Source organism: Humulus lupulus, chromosome 8 (genome assembly GCF_963169125.1).
Source record: "Humulus lupulus chromosome 8, drHumLupu1.1, whole genome shotgun sequence".
NCBI lineage: Eukaryota > Viridiplantae > Streptophyta > Magnoliopsida > Rosales > Cannabaceae > Humulus > Humulus lupulus.
Genome location: NC_084800.1, coordinates 176,089,424 through 176,110,670, shown reverse-complemented (window position 1 = coordinate 176,110,670; position 21,247 = coordinate 176,089,424). Strand labels below are relative to the sequence as shown.

Here is a 21,247-nt window from a genome sequence, read left to right as displayed (position 1 = left end):
ACCCAATAAAACAAAAGCAAGTACACTATGTATAGGAAAATGAGCCTATAAAAGTGTAAGAAATAAAAAAAAATTAAAAATGTTAAAAATGATACATGCGAATTGGGTAGTAAATACGGTAAAATTGAAAATGAAAAAAGAAAAAGAAAATACAAAATAGTAAAAATGAAAAAAAAAAAATAGCGCCATTAGTAAAATTGTAAAAAGGTGTGGCTAATTTGAGTATTTTGTATGTAAACTTTCCTATAAAATAATACAACTTAATTATGTAAAAAAATTATGGCTTATTTGTTAACTTATATATTTATATATGAGAATCTAAAAGTCATATATTTAAACTTTTTTTAAAAAAGCTATATAAACATTAACAAATTACAATTCTCATATAAATAATTAAATTGAAAAAAATGTCATAGAACGTATAATTTCCTCATTTTTATATATGAAATATGGGATTTGTGTCTTATATATTAGACATAAATTCTCATAATTTGTATTTTTTTTTCATCAAATTTCTAATTATTTTGCCCAAATATATGTAAATACCCTAAAAAAACCCCATAATTATGAACAAAAAAACTTTATATATATGAAGGAAAATTTAGAAACATGAAAAGGAAGGATTATTTTTTAAAACGTGGTCATAAAAATGTTAGTGTTCAGACAACTTTATTTCTTGTTTTGAATAGTACCATTTAATATAGGATTAACACCATGATAGAATCAGGTCCTCTTCGAGACAGGACTAATCTCCCAAAGCAATAAATTGCAATTTCATTCAAAGCATAAAAGAAAAACCCATACAAGAGTTCAGGTATTATATATGCAGAAAAACCAAAATTACAGAGATAATTCAGCTCCTCTAACATAATTGGTTAGTCTCGAAATTCCCTCAACTTCTAACGGCCATAACAAAGTCCTGGAGCCACTTGGGTTTCACGCGCACCCTCTGTTCACGCGCTGTAGGATCAGGCTTCTCTTCTGGCTCGGTACTCTTCTTCATCTCTTCTTTGTCTGTGTTGGCTTGGATTGAGTCTGTAGCTTGTTTTGTAATTCCTTCTTGGCCGAGCCACTCCTTCACACTTAAGTCCACCTCTTTTGGGCCTATTTCTATTGGGCTTTCTCTTTGGGCTGTGCTATCATTACTCCCTCCCTCAAAATCAACCTTGTCCGCAAGGTTGTGTAACCCGTACATCTGTATGAACTCTTCAAAGTCTTCCCACGTCGAATCTTCGGGTGAGCTGATTGACCATTGCACAAGTATTTGACGCCTGGTTTTGTTATTCTGCATTATTGTGCGTGCGGCCAGAATAGCAATGGGCACCATCAATGGTTTATTGGCTATGCTAGATTTTGGCAGAGGATAGCAATTCTTTATCAAGCTACCATGAAATGGTTTGAGTAGTGAAACATGGAAGGTGGGGTGAATCTTGCTCTCCTGCGGCAGTGTCAATGTATATGCTACTGGTCCTCTTCTAGCTGCTACTGGGAATGGTCCGAAGTAACGACGACAAAGTTTAGTGTTGAGTCTCTTAGCCAACGTAGACTGTCGGTATGGTTGGAGTTTGACCAATACTAAGTCACCCACTTTAAATTCCACATCTCTGCGTTTCTTATTTGCTTGCTGTCTCATCCTGTTCTGAGCTTGGTGCAGATTTTGTTTTAATTTCTGCAAAATGTCATCCCTTGAGAGTAGGTCCTCCTCCACGGCCTGGATAGTTGTTGAGCCTCGGGTATAAGCTGGAATTGATGGCGGTAGTCGGCCATAGACTGCTTGAAACGGGGTCATACCAATTGCTGAATGATAGCTGGTATTGTAATGAAATTCTGCCCAAGGAAGAAACTTGCTCCATTTTTTTGGATTGTCAGCTGTGAAGGCTCTGAGATATTGCTCAACATAACGATTTGTAACTTCGGTTTGGCCGTCGGTTTGCGGATGATAAGCTGAACTCATTTTCAACGTAGTCCCCATTAACTCAAAGAGTTTCTTCCAAAACGCACTGGTGAAAATCGGGTCACGATCTGATATAATAGTGCGAGGCAAACCATGTAAACGAATTACCATGTTGGTAAATAACTCTGCTACTTTAGTGGCTGTATAGTGATCTGAAAGTGCTCCGAAATGCGCATATTTAGTAAGTCTGTCAATGACTACTAAAATATTGGTAACCCCATTCGAGTTCAGCAGTACCACTATAAAGTCCATTGCTAAATCTTCCCATACTCTTTCCGGAATCTCGAGTGGCTGTAATAGCCCATGTGGAGGGGTAGGCGAGTACTTAACCGTTTGACACACCAGACACTGTTTCACATAATTATGGACATCTTTCTTCATGCCATCCCAGAAAAAATTTGCACTTAAGCGAAGGAGAGTCCGCTTGCTGCCCGCATGACCGCCAACTGGGGAATCATGGAATTCTTTCAGTATTTGCCCTTTCAGATTCGAGTGTTTTCTTAGTACTAGTTTCTGTTTGAAATAGAGTAACCCATCGCGCACTTCATATCCTTTTAACTCTGCTGCCCCCTTACTTAATTGTTCATGGATCTGCCGTAAATCTGGACTGGTTGTATTTTCTTGCTTCAATTCTGCCAAGAATTCAAAACAACCTACTGTAATGGCTGCGTGAAGGGCAGATTGAGGGTGCTCATACTGTCGGGACAGCGCGTCAGCTGCTAGATTCTCCTTGCCTGCTTTGTACTGGATGGAAAATTGGAACCCCATCAATTTTCGAAGGAAGAACTACTGGTCTGGAGTTTGAATGACTTGGGTAAGGAGTTCCTTCAGACTTTTATGGTCTGTACGTATCACAAAATGGCGTCCAAGGAGATATTGCCTCCACTTAGTGACTACGGCTACAATAGCCTGTAATTCCCTCATATAAGTCGATGTCCCAGCAAATCTTGGTCCCAACTTTCTGCTAAAAAACGCAATTGGATGCCCCTCCTGCATAAGCACGCCGCCAACACCTGTGTGAGAAGCATCTATTTCTACCACAAACTCTTTAGAAAAATCAGGTAAAGCCAAAACTGGGGTCGTTGTCATGGCTGTCTTCAATCGTTTAAAGGTCGCTGCTGCTTGTGAGGTCCAATGGAAGTTATCTTTCTTCAGCAATTCCGTTAATGGTGCGGCAATGGCTGCATATTGTGCTACGAAGCGTCTGTAATAGCCGGTTAACCCCAGAAATCCACGTAGCTGTTTGAGGGTTTTTGGTTGAGGCCATTCCACCATGGCCGCCAGCTTGTTAGGATCCGCTTGAACTCCCTTAGACGAAACAATATGTCCCAAGTAATCTATTGAAGACTGGAAAAACTGACATTTAGTCCCTTTAGCATAAAACTTATTGTCTCTGAGTAGTTGGAGCACCTGCCGTAAGTGAGTTTTGTGATCCTGTACAGTTTTACTATAAACTAAGATATCATCAAAAAAGACAATGACACAAGATCGGATAATTGGTTTGAAGAGCTGGTTCATGGCTGCCTGGAAAGTCGATGGAGCGTTGGTGAGTCCGAATGGCATAACTAGGAATTCGTAGTGTCCTTCGTGTGTTCGAAAAGCGGTTTTGTGAACATCCCGTCGATCCATTCTAATTTGGTGATATCCAGCTCGAAGATCCAATTTAGAAAAAACAGTGGCTGTACCCAATTCATCCAATAACTCGTCAATAGTGGGAATGGGAAATCGATCCTTGACCGTGATGTTGTTAAGAGCTCTATAGTCGACACAGAAACGCCACGTCCCATCTTTTTTCTTGACAAGCAGTACTGGTGAAGAATATGGGCTGGTGTTGCGTTGTATAAACCCCCAATCTGACATTTCTCTAACCATCTTTTCAATGATGTCTTTTTGATAGTAGGGGTAACGGTATGGCCGCACATTGACTGGTGATGATCCCTGCTCCAAAAAAATTATGTGATCTACATTTCGAAATGGTGGCAAGGTTGTTGGCTCCAAGAAAACGTCCTGAAATTCTTGAATGATCTCAATACTCTGGGCTGGCAGCTTCTCTGCCCACGCATTGAAAGATGGATTAATGTCGACTTGCTCCTCCATGATGGCTGTTATACGGTAAGCTTCTCTTATCTCTCCATCTCTTAACAAGGCATGAAATTGAGTAAATGTCAAGGAATTATTATACATATGATATACATGAGATGGATTTATACTTTTTTGAACTCTGTATTTTTTCTAATTACTTGTTTGGATTCTGTGTTTTAAAAAATTTATTTTTGAACTCTATATTTTGTAAAAATGTTCAAATAGATCCCTAAACTCAATTTTAATAAAGACAAAATTGAATATAACAACACAGTTTTTAAGCAGGATAATTTTATTTTTGTTCTGAAATGTTAGTTTGATGAATTATTTGTGATTTCAGTTAAGAAAGCTTTGACCAAAATTGGATATTTAAGGTTCTATTTGAACCATTTTACAAAATATAGGGTCTAAAAAATAATTTATCAAAATACATGGTCCAAACAAGTAATGGAACAAAATACAAAGTCCAAAAATATATAAAATAATATTACCGTAACGTACATACATATTATACATTCATAATATATGATATTTCATAACAAATCTTTATGTAAATGCCAAAAACACATAGTAACGTTCTTTGTCTGAATATTGTCAAACTTAGCGTTATTACATTAGTGAAAATTAGAAAATACTTTATTTACAGCCATATCAATAAAAAAACAACAGTATTCAAAATATTAATTTATTATTTTTCATTAATATAATTATGAATAAATGTATTTTCATATTTTCACTATAATACGAATACGAATATTGAACCAATTATTATTGTTTCGTGTTGGTAATTACAATAAAATTTCTTAATTTTTTGTAAAAATTGATTAATATATATATATATATATGATATTTAGCTATATAATTAATATGGCATAAAACCTTTGGACATAGAATATGGGAAAGGGCTTTTGATTTCCTTAAAATAAAAATATGTTGAAAACAAATGGGAAGACTAATATTTGAATTTATTGTCGAACAACTTATGAAAGAAAGACTTATGTTGTGTGGTCCTTAATTCTTGATTAACATTTTGTGGTGGAAAATACTTTATATATATGATAATTTTTTTTTTTTATAGGAGCTTCACTTTAAGTCCTATTCATGGAGCTTTTAGTGTTTCTCGACCCATAAACAGTTTTTGGCGCTATTTTTTTTCTATGACCGTGTATATTGTAGCTATTTAGAGCATCCTGTAAATTTTTAGAAAATTTCGAATAGTTTACAGTACCGAAAACTAGATTCAAACATGTTGTTTCCACGCGTATAAAAAAAATTGTCACGCGTGCAACATGTTTGAACTTAGTTTTTGGCACTCTAAACTATTCAAAATATTCTAAAAATTTGCAGAATGCTCTAAATAGCTACAATATACAAGGTCATAAAAAAAATTACACCAAAAACTATTCACGAGCCGAGAACACTGAGAGTCCTACCGGTAAGACTTAAAAGAAACTACTATAAAAAAAAAATTATCATATAAATATATATATATAAAGAAACTACAAATTAAATTATATAAATGCCATTTGAATAAAAGGGTCGTCCCAAGTTGATGATATCGATCGTTCCCACTGTACATATGGAAACCCAAATTTGAAATATTCCATCCATTTGAGTTGGAATAACATCACTCTCAAATGTGAAGAAAAAAATAATAATAAATAAATTAAAATTATGCAAGTAATACAAGTAGCTTCTTCTTTCATTCTTTTTCTTTTTCTAAAAAAATAATTAATCTTTTTGTATATAACTTTTATGACAGTATTACAACCTTAGGCAAGCAAGGTAGAACTTGATTTCTTTAAAGATAAAAAAATATTGATATTAAAAGTTACATACAGCCAAGTAATTGACAAACACGACCAAAGCAATTTTATATTTCAAAGGTTTAAAGAAAAAAAATAGTCAAAAATGAATAGTCAAATTTGAAGAAATAATAATTATCATTATTTAAAAGGAATAGGTATGAAATTGTGATGATATATAACATATATAATAATAGATTGAGCTTCTAGAACAACTTAATAAAAGTATACGTTAACGAATTTGTTTGAATCAATATATATATATATATATATTGTATGTTGGGACTAAGAATAGTCCTTTATTTCACAACTATTCTTCTTATTTCCACCATTCATATACACTTTATAGTAATTGGTAGTGACTGAACATGCACTGACTTTTACTTTTGCACAATTGTACGTATGTGACTTCTGCATTAAAAAAATTATCATAATAGTAATAATAATAATTATGGGTAGACCTCAGATGTGATAAAACTGAAACAATGACTCATGCTGGTAATAGAATAAAAAATACATATAAATAAAAAAATTAAAACAAAAAATTGTATAAAAACTTGTTAAAGTAAGATTTTTTTTCTAAAAAATTATATATTATTTAAAAAATGCAAGGTCTTAAGTCCCTCACCGGACTTAGTCCAACAAGTGGGACCCAAAAAAATTGTCAAGTGTCAAGTTATTGAATTATTTGGTGTTTTTATTATTACATGATTTTACTTGATGAGCCGGTGATGTAAACCGGTTGTAAAAAAAAATTGAATCATGGTCTGAAAAGTATGGGCAAAATAGTAATTTGCAGGTAAAAAAAAGTCTACAGTGGAGGGCAATAAGGTAAAATTAGTATTGTGTTCAAACATATTTACGAAATTGGGAAAGTAATGTTTAAGAGTCACTTAGTAATTTTTAAAGGAGTAGTCAGGAATAATGTTGCATGTAAAAGTAATGAATTTCCAGTAACTCATCTGCATATAAGTAACATTTTGATGTCAGTAAGTAATATTAAATAGAGTGGTTAGTAATAACATAATAGTTGAAAGTAAAAAAACCGAAAGTAATTATTGTTTGTTTTTTTGTGAGTAACAAATGAATTGTCTTAGTGAATATCTCAGTTTTGTTTGACTTGTTTAATGGTTAGAAGAATGAATTACCATTGATTATGTAGCTTTAGTTTGTATAGTTAATTTAGAATGAATTTTGGCCATTATATGGTATTTGGTATGTAAGACTTTCCCTTTGCATAAGTTATTTTATAATCTCCTGATGTGTAACACAATTAGAGTATAATAATAATAATACCACTAAACGTACCTGTGACAGTCAGAATCCCGTGATCCGTAAGGGGAAAGACCGGGTAAGCTGTATAATCCCACACCGCCTGGGGAAGGTCAAGTGTAATGATTCTAAGACTGTGTAGGTATGGGACTACACAGTTGAAGATGGCTTAAATGGATTGATGGGTACTACCTATATCAAGAAGGTGCATCTTCTTTTCGGTAGCCCATCACTTGAGAACTCCATGGTTAAGCGTGATTGGCCTGGAGTAATCTAGGGATGGGTGACCTCCTGGGAAGTTTTCCTAGGAAGTGTGCGAGTGAGGACAAAGCACGCTAGAAAGACTTGTCTTGGTTTGTAGGGCCAGTCGTCATTTCAGAAGACAGTCATAGTGATGTGGGGCATCACATAATGGTATCAGAGCCTTGACCCAGCCGGAAGTGTGGCCGACGGGGACGTCAGGCCCTAAAGGGGGGGGGGGTGATTGTGACAGTCAGAATCCCGTGATCCGTAAGGGGAAAGACCGGGTAAGCTGTACAATCCCACACCGCCTAGGGAAGGTCAAGTGTAATGATTCTAAGACTGTGTAGGTATGGGACTACACAGTTGAAGAGGGCTTAAATGGATTGATGGGTACTACCCATATCAAGAAGGTACATCTTCTTTTCGGTAGCCCATCACTTGAGAACTCCATGGTTAAGCATGCTTGGCCTGGAGTAATCTAGGGATGGGTGACCTCCTGGGAAGTTTTCCCAGGAAGTGTGCGAGTGAGGACAAAGCACGCTGGAAAGACTTGTCTTGGTTTGTAGGGCCAGTCGTCATTCCAGAAGGCAGCCATAGTGATGTGGGGCGTCACAGTACCATATTTAAGTTATAATATTTGTATGGTTGCTCGATTAGGAGTCACTACTTCGTTAAAAAAAGTGTGATTAAAATATTTCTATCATAAATGGAGACTAAAAATTTAATCTCATACAATATAAAAAGATGATCAATTGATGAATCATTCATACTAACTTCATTTGACTTGTACGGTGAAGTACATAGGTTTAAATTGCAAACCACATTGGCAGCTTAGTTGACGAGGAAATTAATAATTTGTTATTGATTGCATGGAATATGGGGTCAAGTAATTGGGATGTGTCGATTGTACGAATATGTGTTAAAGTAGAACATCCCCAATCACGGTTGTGTAATCTAAGCTTTGAACTTACAAAATTATAGTAGGACCCAATTAATTTTCCAATTGTCAAGTTTTGAACAATTATCATCCCACGTCAATTTTGTAGTAATGTAATGTGTCTATTTTATTTGGCATCATGAAAAAATAGCAAATTGATATTCGATTAGTGACTAAAGTCACAAACTTCACCTGTTGATCCTTAAAAGTTAGTATTTTCGAGATTTTATTGGTACAATTATTTTTGTCTCTAATATAACCATTTTATGCAAGATCGTGATGAACTATAAAATTGGTGTTCGAGTAGTGATAAAGTTACTGTTGGACCATAAAAATAAACTATTTAATATTTTAGTACTACGATTAATAATCTTGATCAACAAAAGGTAAAATAAATTTATTTATTTATTTTAGTGTTATTTAAATTAGTGGTATGATTATTAAATACATACATTATTTATTTTTATTTAAGATTATTTTTTTATGTAAACCTTATATTTAGAAATCATTAGCAAAATATATTTATTAAATATTTAAACGTAAGAAATTGTTTTTCTTTCCTAATTATCTAATTCAGTGCACACACTCCTAACTTATATTAAATAAATTTATGTATTTCAAATAATTACAAAATCATGAATTTAAGTACTATAGAAATATAGTAAAATTATATTATATCTTAACATATTCAATTAAAAATATAAACAAAGTTATTAAATACAAATTTGTCATACCAAAAATAAACAAAATAAAACAAGATATACATTTATGAAAAATAAAAAATATTTTTTTTCTTGAACTCCAAATACGTAGCATAAGCAAATCAAGAAGAAACATATCAAATTTATTTTTTACAGATTTATACAAAAATATGTTATATATTTACATGTAACTACACTATTTTTAAGTGTTTCTATAATTCTTTAGTACCCAATTTTAGATAGAAAAAAATAAGTTGGTTAAATATTTGGGTAAGTCTAATATATATATATATAGAGAGAGAGGTATAACAACTTTTGAAGAGAAAGTTACATTTTGGAAATAAAAGTAACAGGTAACAAGTTGCTAAGGGTAAAAAAGTATATTGATGCTTTTTCATACAAAAATATTCATCTCACCATTAAAAAAGAATCTCCAATTATCCAAGAGTTAATAATTTGTGATGAACTTAGTCCCTCAAAATGAAGTGAGGGACTAAAGAAGTGCCCTTTAAAAAAAATATATGAAAAAAAAGATAAAATAAAATTATTGAAATTAACAAAAAAAAAAAACTTAAAAAATGTTTAAAATAATATTGAGAAAAAGTGTTAAACCTAATTTTAATTTTTTTAATTAATGGGTGCCTATATATATTTTAGGTGCAAATATAATATGTTTTATGTTTTATAACGTCCATTTGAAATTTTATTAATTTTTTCTAATTTACCCTTACTTATGTGATAATTTGTTGTTTCTAGAACTTAATTAGGGCTAGCTCCAGCTAGCGTAATGTCCAAGTCAAATTAAGTTCGGCAAATACCAACCTAAATTTTTAATAATTATTATAGTAATTCATGTTCACTAATTAGTTATAATTATTATGAAACTTTAATTACATAACCATAATTAGTTAAAATAGGCGTACACATGATCAGACATCTATCTACATTTCAGATATAAATTAAATAAAATGGTAAAAATTAAAATTTAAGCAGTATTATGTATAGTATTGTTGGCATCTACTTTAAATTTGCATATAGATCAACTATATATATATTATTTATATAAATTTATTCATAAATAATGTAAAAAATTATCATATTTTTATTAACATAACGTAAATTTAACTCACAATATCTTTATTATGAGTAATAATATATACATTTAAAATATATATCAAAATATTAGGCACAATATATTATAATTTAATTTAACTCATCATATTTATAATACAGAAACCTACTAGCATGTTACTATATATAATATTTGCGTGCATATTTAAACTCCTATGTTATATGTATAAATAAATTGATATATGAGACAATTTTTGGTGAATCTAATAATTGAGTACATTTTGTCAAACGTAAAAACCTACCACAAGGGAACTTTATATCTCTAACAACAAGTAAAGAAAGGCCACGTATGAACTGTTGACTGGAAAAATAATAATACTAAGTCATAGGAGGCTGCGCAAACGTGAGTGTTATCCCGCTCCGTTTAATTTGGCCTTTAAATCCTTCTCTCTCTTATCCCAAAACTAAACTATCATCCCTCCTGTCAACTTTCCCAAACTAAAATCCAAAAAAAAGTGTCAAAAGTATTACAAGTTTACTTACGGGTCATCCAAGAATATATTACCCTACCAAGTTAGAATCTTCTATATATAAATATATACAAGTAGTTTCCAGTTACCTTCCATTTGATTCATCAAAATACCCTTTTTTCCTTTACTTGTTTTCCTTCCAAGAAACATCTCTTTTAGACTTTGTTTACCACCATAAGTGCCGTGCTACTTTCCGTACCCCTATTTATATGTATATATATGTGCAGAGCAGATCAGGCAATTTCACAAACAGGTGGTGGTGTGCATGCATGTGTGTGTAGTTTATTAGTTTAGTGTGGCGATAAACAAATAATTCAATGAAAACCCAGAAAGATTTGGAGAAGAAGAGAAGAAAAGGAGTGAAGGTGGTGTACATATCGAGTCCTATGAAGGTCAAAACAAGTGCGTCGGAGTTTAGAGCTTTGGTGCAAGAACTTACCGGAATAAACTCCGACGCTGAGCGTTTCATGGAGATTAATGGAGTCGGATCAAATAGCTCATCACCCTCCCATTCTCATGATCGTCTTCATCATCAGCAACCAGATCAACGACTGAGGGTGAAGACTGAGGATCACTTGTCTTATGTTTCAATGGTCAACACATCTGACCTCTTCGACTTTCCTGCCACTATCTCGTCCGACTACTTGTCCTTACTTCCGTCACAGACATTTGGGAATGATCAGTATTTTTAGTTAGATTTGTTTTAGGATTAATATTTTGTAATATAATACATGACCTTGTAGTTTTTTTTTTTTACAAAATGATATAAATATATATTTCTTAATATATGTATTTAAAAAATAAAAAATAATAATTAAAAAAAATCTTGTTCTCCGTGATTTCATCATTGAACATGTGACAGTTATTAGAGAACTAATTAAGCACCTCAGGAGATAGTAAAATTCTGTAGAGCTCGTCGAGAGCTTCTCGGAGTGTAGTCTCCTCCCAGCAAGTCATCGTAATCCCTTTTTAGGAGTAGATGTCTCCACATGAGGCCACGTCCCGAAGACCACCCTAGTGGTGTCGAGTTCGTACACTCGACAATCGACATTTCTCACAACACTGTTTGACATAATAAAACGTGCAACCTCTTTCTGACAGTGTCAGGGACATGCCTTCCCTGAAAGAGTGGACTGTAACCTGCGAATATTGCATAGGGCCCACTGCCACCTGTGTTAAATGTGTTTTAATTAGGCTTTTAATCCCACTCATGTTGGAGTATTTTTGTAATAACTCTTCATTAAGAGAGTTAATGACCCTCAACGTCTATAAAAGGGCTAGGGTACCATTGTAAAAGAGTTCACAACTTCTTGTACTCAGAGCACTCTATACATTGCCTGAGAAAACCTCCATTGAAGTTTGTCATCACAAGCTTCAAGAACACTAATACTAAAGACTCGTGGACTATGGTTGTTTTACAACCTGAACCACATAAAATCTCGGTGTTAATCTTCTTTATTTTCTTTAAGATTTGTTTTAAAGTTGATAGCGAAAAAGGCAACCAACATTTTGGTTCTTTCATTGAGAGCTTGAAGAAAGCTTGAAGAAAAATTCATGGTGACCACACCTAGAAACACCCCAGACGATGTTGCTCCACCCGCCGGAGCTGAGGGGGGAGAACCCACCCGACCACCTCCACACGACCTCCTAGAGATGGTCCAGGAGGATTACGGCGAAAACGTTTACTATGGCAGCAAAGATGGTGAGTTCTACGAGGACGAATATCCTCAGCCCATGAACGCAGAGAATCCGCTAAAAGTGGTGACGCTCTGCGACCAGGTGGCCTCATAGCAGCAAAAAATTCATGCCTAAGAGGGGAATATCGTCGTCATACTGAAGATGGTTAATGCCATTAGGGCTACTCTGGCTGCCCAAGGGCTGTGAGTGGACACCCATGGAAAAGTACCATAAGGCAGCCAACTGGCATGCAACCTACGCACCCAACCGAAGTGCTACCTGTCAGTGCAAAGGGCGTGCCTCCCGAGCACCCAGCTGGAGCTAGAGCCCCACCTACACCACAAGACTATGGCAAAGGCAAAGTAGACAAAGACCATACTCAGGGACGGAAGAGAACTCGATTGGCTTATGAGCCCATTAAGCCCGCGAAGAGGGCCAATGGTAACCAAGGGCGTGGAGCCCAAGGACACCGCCATGTCACTAGTGTTCATGCAGCCCAGGGCGTTCTGCCCAGGTGCGTTGTGACATACTGCATTAGGCCTGGAGGTGGCGTCCCGTCCGCACCTTGCCAGCATCATAGAAACCCTAGCCAAGGAGCCAACAGAAGAAATGTCTCTGCCAACCGAGGACAAGGAATCAGTGGCTCGGTCTATAACGAATAAGTTGACTCCGAGGGGGAAACAAAAGTAGGATACCCCGAAGACGATGGTCGCCAACAAGCACAACCTGGCCTGCGAGAAGACTTGAACGCTCCCAGGGGCAGGGTAGCTCCCAAGGACAATCCTGGGAGACTGTAGGATCTCATTTATATAAATCTATATGCATGCTTCATATAAATATATATATATATATTCAAAACCATATACATAGTAGAAAGCATAAAATTTATACAAGTATGTGAATATTTTAGAGATACGTAAATACAATAACAAAACCAATTAGAGTACTTACGAAATGCATAGTGGAACAAACACTACTCCCTTTGAATTCCCTAACATTTTGTCCTTGTTGAATGCTAGGTATTGCAAGGAATCCAAACTTCTTTGAAACAAGACCACATTGTTTCAAGTCTTTTGAACGGTAAAATTATGATGTGCAAGTATACACAATCGATTAAAGTAATATAGATAGTAAATAAGAGTTGTTCCCACAGAGACTATAACCCAATTACCAATAATTGCTTTTTGCTTTCTATTTGGCAAGTAAAATTAAGATGAATAAATCTAACTACAAACACAATTTAAATAACTATAAACAAAACAATCAATCTAAGGATAAAAATCAATAATAAGAAGACCTAGGGTATTAACTTCATCAACATTTCATTCTACTAAGTTTACTAATCAGTTCTAAATCTCTTCTTCCTATTCTAACAGCAGGTTAACAAAAATCGATTCCTATTCGTTTTCAAGATATAAGATCTCAACCTATATGCAGGTTTTCTACATCTCTATGATAAACTTAAGCACATAGCAGGCATTAAGCATAGAAACCTAATTGCAACACAAGCCATACAGGTACTTTCGTCCAATATGTAACTTATGTATATATAACAATAGCATATTCAATTCACATCTTTCGAATTTTGAATCAAAATCATAAATTAAGCAAATATTGATTAGGTATTTACTACCATTAATCAAATATTATATACATTAGAATAAAGAAGAAGAATCAATACAACATCATAATAACATTAAATAGAAATCCAAGCGACTACATTAACCCCTAGATAGAGGATTTAGTTTATATCAGACATGACTAAAACAACAAAATAATTATTGCAGAAACATAAAATTCAAAAGCTTGAAGAATAAAAATATGAAATTGCAGAAAAAAAAAGTCTCAAAATCATAATTGCTCTCTAAATTCATAATAAAAAATATGACCACAACCTAATTAAATCCTAAATTCTGAATTTATATTAAAAAAAACTGAATTCTTCTTTGTTGGAAAGGCAGGTCGCGACTTGGGCTTTCTTAGGTCGCAGCCCGTGTCTTTTTTTAAGGCACTTCAAAATCTTGTTAGGTCTTCAAACGTCACAACCCTCTTCACCCAGTTCGCGACCCGCGTCTTGATGGGCTTCCTGGATTTGCCTCTATTTCTTCTAGCGTCACGAATCTATTTACCAAGTCGCGACCCTAATTCCTTTTAGCAAACTTGTAGCCTCTGACTTTGCTAGAGTAGCAGCCCTTAAGCCCATGCTGCGACTCTAATTCTATTTTTTTTCCTTCATATTTTAACCTTTTGACATCCTTCCTTCATCAAAAACTTATTATAACTTATCCTTAACGCCAATTTGAGTCGAACAACCACCAAAAGCTCCATTTTCCCACAATTTTCTCTTCTTTTCACATTTAACTCGTGATTCATAACACCTACCTACAACAAAGACAAACACAAGCGTAATCTTGCACAAAACAAACAAAAAGACTCAAGATTACCACAAAAACACATCTTAAAGCGACACTGAAATGGAGTTATCAAACTCTCCCAAACTTACTCTTTGCTCGCCCTCAAACAAAGGACTCAAAATGAACCTAAACTCTAACAACAAAGACAACACCGGACAGCACACACAACATGAATCATACCAACAACAACACTTATTCCTCAAAATCATGAATGCAAATCATATAATTCTCAAAAAACTACTCAACAGTTTATGCAATCCAAAATTTCGATCAACACACTTTAGTCTACTAACATTTTGGATTACCAAGTCATGATCATTAAATAAACATATTTGAAATTAATTATGCTAGCCAAATTGTAATGCCCTGTACAATCCCTTGACCGTGGCAGCCGAGTAGCTGACAATGTACACCTCACCCCCAGAGCTCTCCAACTCATCTTACCCTTGCTTTTACCTGCACCATGTAGCACCCGTGAGCCGAGGCCCAGTAAGAAAACATAATTTCATAACATAATCGGTATCAACAACTAAATGGTTCACATAACATAATCAAATGATTTACAAGACGTTAATCAATTACCCGGCGAGACATAGCATTCGTTCAATCCAGGACATCAGTCAATAATCAATGATCTGATTTCAGATATTCAGCATATCATACACAACATTTAACAATGGAATACAAGTCAAGCAACAACTAGGGTTAATGCTCGTAGGCCGCACCCTATATTTAATCCACTGTCTATGGCTCGCTTAGGCCAAGCCCAATGTTATACCCACTGACTCCGGCCAACTTAACCGAGCTCAGTGATTAATAAGCTGTCCTCAGCTACCAGTGGCTGAACCGCGCCCTGTGCGCCAGTATTAATTTCGGCACCCTTAGGTCATTTATCACATGTCTCCATGGCATAATACCACCTCATGACATTCATACAATTATAGGGAGCTCTTAGTCCCAACATACTCACATGGTTTATCACAATCATATAACAATGCATACAAATATAGGGACACACTTAGTCCCATCCTATCCACATATTCCAAGTGCTTTAATTAGGAAAGACGACCCCCGAGCACGATCCTGCCCTAAGCCCAAGCGTACACCTAGTCACAACCATGGTAAAGGATTCCATCAATAATTGTATAAGAGTTTTCGGATAGAGTTCTAGCCTCCAGGATATCGAATTCCACCAAACACGGTAGTGTGATCAATCCCGAGCACCCTAGGTTAAGTTCCCATGCTTTAAAACCCAAAAACACAAATATCCTTAAGGGTCGCGGCTCAAGCCTCCCCATGCCGCGGCATGGCCCCAAACAGAGGCTCAATCTCGCCCAGAAATAGACACGGGCTACGGCCCTACATGTCCCATGCCACAGCCTGCCCTCCTTCTCCAACACCTATCAGCTTTGAAGGGTCGTGGCTCACCAAGAACTATGCCGCAGCCTGACCCCTTCGTACACAGAAAAAGCACCATTTTCAACTCTCAAACCTCACTCAAAACCTCTCAAAATCATCCCAATAACATACTCCAATTATCACAAACATTCCTGCATGATTTCAGTAACATAAGCCAGCAGAAATCTAGTCTAGAAACCCATCAAAACACCATTTTAATCTTTGGATCCCCCAAGCTCAAGAACACCCACCCAGTCAAAGAAAACATAGAATTTAATGACCAAGAACATAATTCGAAGCTTACCTCAACTCATGGTTGATTCCCTTAGCTTTCACTGAGCTAACCCCAAATCCTTAGCCTCAAATTGATCTTCAAAATCAAGACCCAAAAATCCTTAGAACCCAGCAAAGACCACAAAATTCAGCTAGCTAAACTAAAATTAAATCCTTACCTAAATTCCCTTTTGAACCTCCATATTGCCACTGAGATATCCCTCAAGAATCCTGCTCAAATCCCTTAATTTCCAGCCATAAATCCTTTGGTTTCACTGAGTTCCTTGAGAGAAGAGGAGAGAGAGGGAGAATGGTCGCTTTAGGATATCTTCTACTATTTTTCCTTCCTCTGTCTTATCTATCCTTAGTTACTTAAGTCAATCCCAAGACTCGGGGTACCGAAAATGTCCCCGAGAGAAAAATGGTAAAACTCCCCAGTATTCCCACCTAGGCTTCCTAACCTCGAATATATCTCCAACTATTTATTTCCATAACCCGATAACCCAAATAACCGTCAGATATCCCAAATACCCCTTGACTCACCCCGAGTCGAGTTTCGGGTCCCATTGTGACTTTCCCCGCTACTTGCTCTCTAAGATCGCCTCGTGCCGAAAGCTGCAAACACATATATCCACATAATAATGTGGTCTCAACAGTTTATCACAAATAATCACGTTTATGCCCTAACGGGCCAAAATTACAATTATGCCCTTACCAACCAAACAAGGCCCGCACACTTATCCAATACTTATAAACACGGATTCTCACACCATTAATTCACATAACCTCTAACTATGCTCTCTCGGCACACTAATCAAGGCCCTTAAGCCTTATTAGTAATTTTGGGTCGTTACAACTATCCCCTCCTTAAAATAATTTCGTCCTCGAAATTTACTCGAACACATTAGACAGTAAACCTCATACCTCTATCTTTAATTCTCAAGGTCCAACGTGTAACGCCCTACTACCTTAGAGCCGTTACTGAGTGAGGTTAAAATGTGCGATCAACTCGCTAAACGAGGTTTTTAAAACAAAAGTGTGATTAAGTGAAAGTCTAGGCTGTAATCTTTTAAAAGTACTCTACTTCATTAAAAGTTCAAGAGTTTAACATACGGGATCCCATAATTCAGTTTATAAAATATTTACAACCCAAAACAAGTTTATAAGTAATTAACCATCAAAACTAGGGTTTGTACAGCAATTTCTCAAAAATATTCCCAACCAAAGCAGTCAGGCAGGCCGAACATGTACGCGCCGCCCCCACGCTCTCCGTACTCATGGCTGGTTGATCTTCTCTTTGCCCTTACCTGCAACACAGAGCACCCGTGAGCCGAAGCCTAGCAAGAAAACTCAAACAATACATAACATATGCATAATATACAATCATTACAGCAGATATCTCAAATCTAGTCAGACAGTCCATATAAACTAACACATATACGGCCATGTCGTCCCAGAAGCGTTACCAAAGCCTGGGATCTCGGTCTACACCATAAGGATATCCCATGTATCCATTGGGGTCTCACCCTAGCCACGAGCACTCCATGTGCTAAGTGGTATTCCCGGCCCCACTGCCGTTCTCGGCCCTCGCCGTTCTCGGCCCTTCGTCGTTCATTATGCTATTTCCACATTTAGCATACTCAAATAGCAACCAAATACATAATCACACATGTAGTGCTACATCCTAGCAATAATACAATCTAGGGCCGCGCCCTACAACAAAACTATGGGCCCAAGCCCTGCTCTACGGGTGCTACAGTTCTCTTACCTGTATTCCGAGCTTTCGATGCCCCAAAGCCGCGAGCACGGTCCTCTAACCCGAGCCTCTCCAAAGACCTAGTCACAACATACATAAAACATCCTTTAATATTAACCAAACCAAAACCACTTCCCGAGACCAATCCCACACTCTTGGAATCCCCAAATTCCTAAAACAATACGCCGGAAACATACCCCGAACCCCCAGAGCAAAAGCTCAAAATTGCAAAATCCCATGCTCTGAAAATAGCCTAGCGCCACGGCGCTGCCCTAGAGGGCCGCAGCGTCCAGCAAGTCAGAAAGCCTTCCCTTGCCCAGAAACAGCCTCGCGCCGCGGCGCCCAAGAACAAGGCCGCGACGCTCCTTCGCGAACCCAGAAATCTGGGTTTTTCCCCTGCATTTCCCCGGCCAAAACACTCCCAAATTCACACCTAAGCCCCAAAACCAATTAAAAACCTCAAATAGACCCTTCAACAACCTATAAACATCATAACCTAGCTCAATTACTAAATCACACCCAAGAATCCACTCTTGAGTTTCATGCCTTAATAACTCAAACCAGAAAGTTAAAAGACCCAAACCCAAACCACAACTCAAATTCACTAACTCATAACAGAAGTAACCTTTATAATTGCACAGAATCCTTACCTTGAATGGAGAATCCAACCTTAAGCTTCCTTGCTTCCAGCTCCAAGCCAAGCCTTATAATCCCACAAGCTGAATTCCCACAAAACCAGTCATAACTATCCTTGAATTTCCATTCTTCCTTCTAAAATCAAACTTAAAACTCAATAAAACAAAAGCAGTTCTTACCTTAGAACAATTTTGGACCAAACTTTATCTTGATTACTTCAAATCTCCCAATTCTCCTCCTAGGGTTCAAATTCAGCTTCCTTCTTCTTTTTCCCCTTTCTTTCTAGCTCTTTCTTCCAAATTCAGCATAAACCAAAATATAACCAAGTGTAATACGTATTCCCTTCTCCTTCAGCTGAAATAATCCAAATCCTTGCCAAATGACCATTCTACCCTTCCTTTAATGTCCCTTTCCTAACTAAACCTCAAGGGCTCTTTTGTCACTTCTTATCCATTACAATTATACCATTTCTCCATCAAAACCTGTTACTCTCAACGGTTACTAACAGTTACACAAGTTACCAAATCACCAGTTACCATTATCTCACAAGAACTCAATTACAAAATCCCCAAAATACCCCTAGGCTCCTCCCAAGCCGAGTATAAAATCCCGTTGTGACTTTTGAGTTATCCAGCTCGCTAGGACCGTCTCGGCACGTGCATCACATTAATATCACCACACCCACGTGGTATAAATCACATAACAAAATTATCACATTTACGCCCTCAACGGGCTAAAATTACCAATTTACCCCTATCATGCAACCAGGGCCCACATGCATATTTATACTACCTAAACATGCATTCTAATCACATACTCATTTAAATTCATATATCATCATATTAATTCACTTATTGCCCTCCAGGCACGCTAAGCAAGGTCCTAAACCTTATTAGCAACTTAGGGTGTTACACAACGCCTTTACTCTTAATCTTTAATAACACTCAAACGTGAGTGACAATATTGTTTCACAAGATCTTGTCTGATAACTATACTTTCTTTAACTTTTACTTGCACATCAGATCTGCAGAAACTCCAGAGTTTGTTTAGTTCACAACGATAGTTTCACTGATTTATTCTCGATGCTAGAAATACTTACGAGTCATCACCACTACCAGGGTGAATTCAGCTTATAGGCCCTCGGCCTAATCCTTGGTACAACCTTAGAATTCCTGTTGGATTGGGAGTCAGAACTCCCCTTTCTTCGCCAGATTAACATACTTTTCCTTGTCTGCACTTACTTGGAGAGATACAAATCTCTCATCCTGGAACTTTGTATTCCAAAGTTAACAATTTACTAGTTCCTATGTCCTTTCAGATAGGCAGGCACTCCTGCCTTAAGAATTCCAACAACCTTTTGGTTTTCCCTCTGAACTAATACTGAACTACAATATTCACTATCTTTCCCTTCTCTACTTTGCATAGCACTCCTTTCTTTTTATCTTACCATATCTTATGTCGTGTCACCTTAGCTGTACTCCAGTATCCATTACCATGGCTATCTCATCAAAGAGTACACTTTCCTTAATATCCCAAATGTTTACACATTCAACACCTAATCCCTTAACATAACTGTTAAGCCCTCAGATTGCTATCCTAACTGCAATCAATCAGTAATTCCAGATTCCCACTCTGTTCTCTTCGCTCTCTGGTCCCTTTCCAAGACTTGGAAAACTATATGGTCTCAATTTAGCGTTAGCAATGCTCTGCCCCATTACCAGTTCATTCAAACCAAATTACGCTAACTCATTCAGCTGAGTTATAATTTTCTCTGTCCAATCACCTTACTTCTAATAATGTGATCCATTCCTATGATCTACCATCATATCACTTTACCGTTCAACATTCGAGCTTACTAGATTGTGTCACCCGCTCAAACTTCCCGGTACAACATACCCTAGGAGGTGGAACAATATCCATTTAGAATTCCCATCTCCATGCCAAATTTTCATCGGATCGTTCATCCGATCTTGGTACCCTAACTCATAATACCTTGACAGGATTCTTCCCTGCTTCCACCTAACCCTCACTTTGGATTCCATTGTCCAAAGGAACACGTACCTATCCATCACTACACACTAAGGCTATATCAACTCAATCATTACCTTGTCTAGTCCATTATAATCCATAACGTTCTTTTTAACTCACACACACCTCCCAAGTAAGAGATCCGCCTCCAATTAATCTTCCCCTCGTACAGTCGAGGATTTCCAACACCAACCACCTATCCATTACATTTTACTAAATCTCGATCTCAACGTTATCTTTCTTAAAAATGACTAAACACTCATTACCTTATGCTATGCATACACTGCTTACCTATACTTTCAAGTATATCGACCAGATTACCATTTTACCTCCTGCGAGGCTTGATCCATCCTCACGTCGGCCTGAGTCTGGGAGTGCCCCAACCTATGATGCACCCTCACCGTTTCGTATCTTTATCAGAAGTTAGGTCCTTTATACTACCCTTCTACATCCAACCATAACACGTGTAT

At 36.6% G+C, this 21,247-nt stretch overlaps 1 protein-coding gene across 1 annotated transcript; it reads left to right on the top strand.

The window, feature by feature from the left end:
• Window positions 1–10,569: 10,569 nt before the first annotated feature.
• LOC133798686 (sigma factor binding protein 1, chloroplastic-like) lies at window positions 10,570–11,442 on the top strand. The gene has a single exon (XM_062237124.1). The coding sequence runs from the start codon at window positions 10,913–10,915 to the stop codon at window positions 11,285–11,287; it is 375 nt and encodes a 124-aa protein (XP_062093108.1). The 5' UTR covers window positions 10,570–10,912; the 3' UTR covers window positions 11,288–11,442.
• The last annotated feature ends 9,805 nt before the right edge of the window (window positions 11,443–21,247 follow it).

Excerpts from the sequence above, each read along its gene's own strand:
- LOC133798686 (XM_062237124.1), top strand. The coding sequence starts at position 10,913 with ATGAAAACCCAGAAAGATTTGGAGAAGAAGAGAAGAAAAGGAGTGAAG.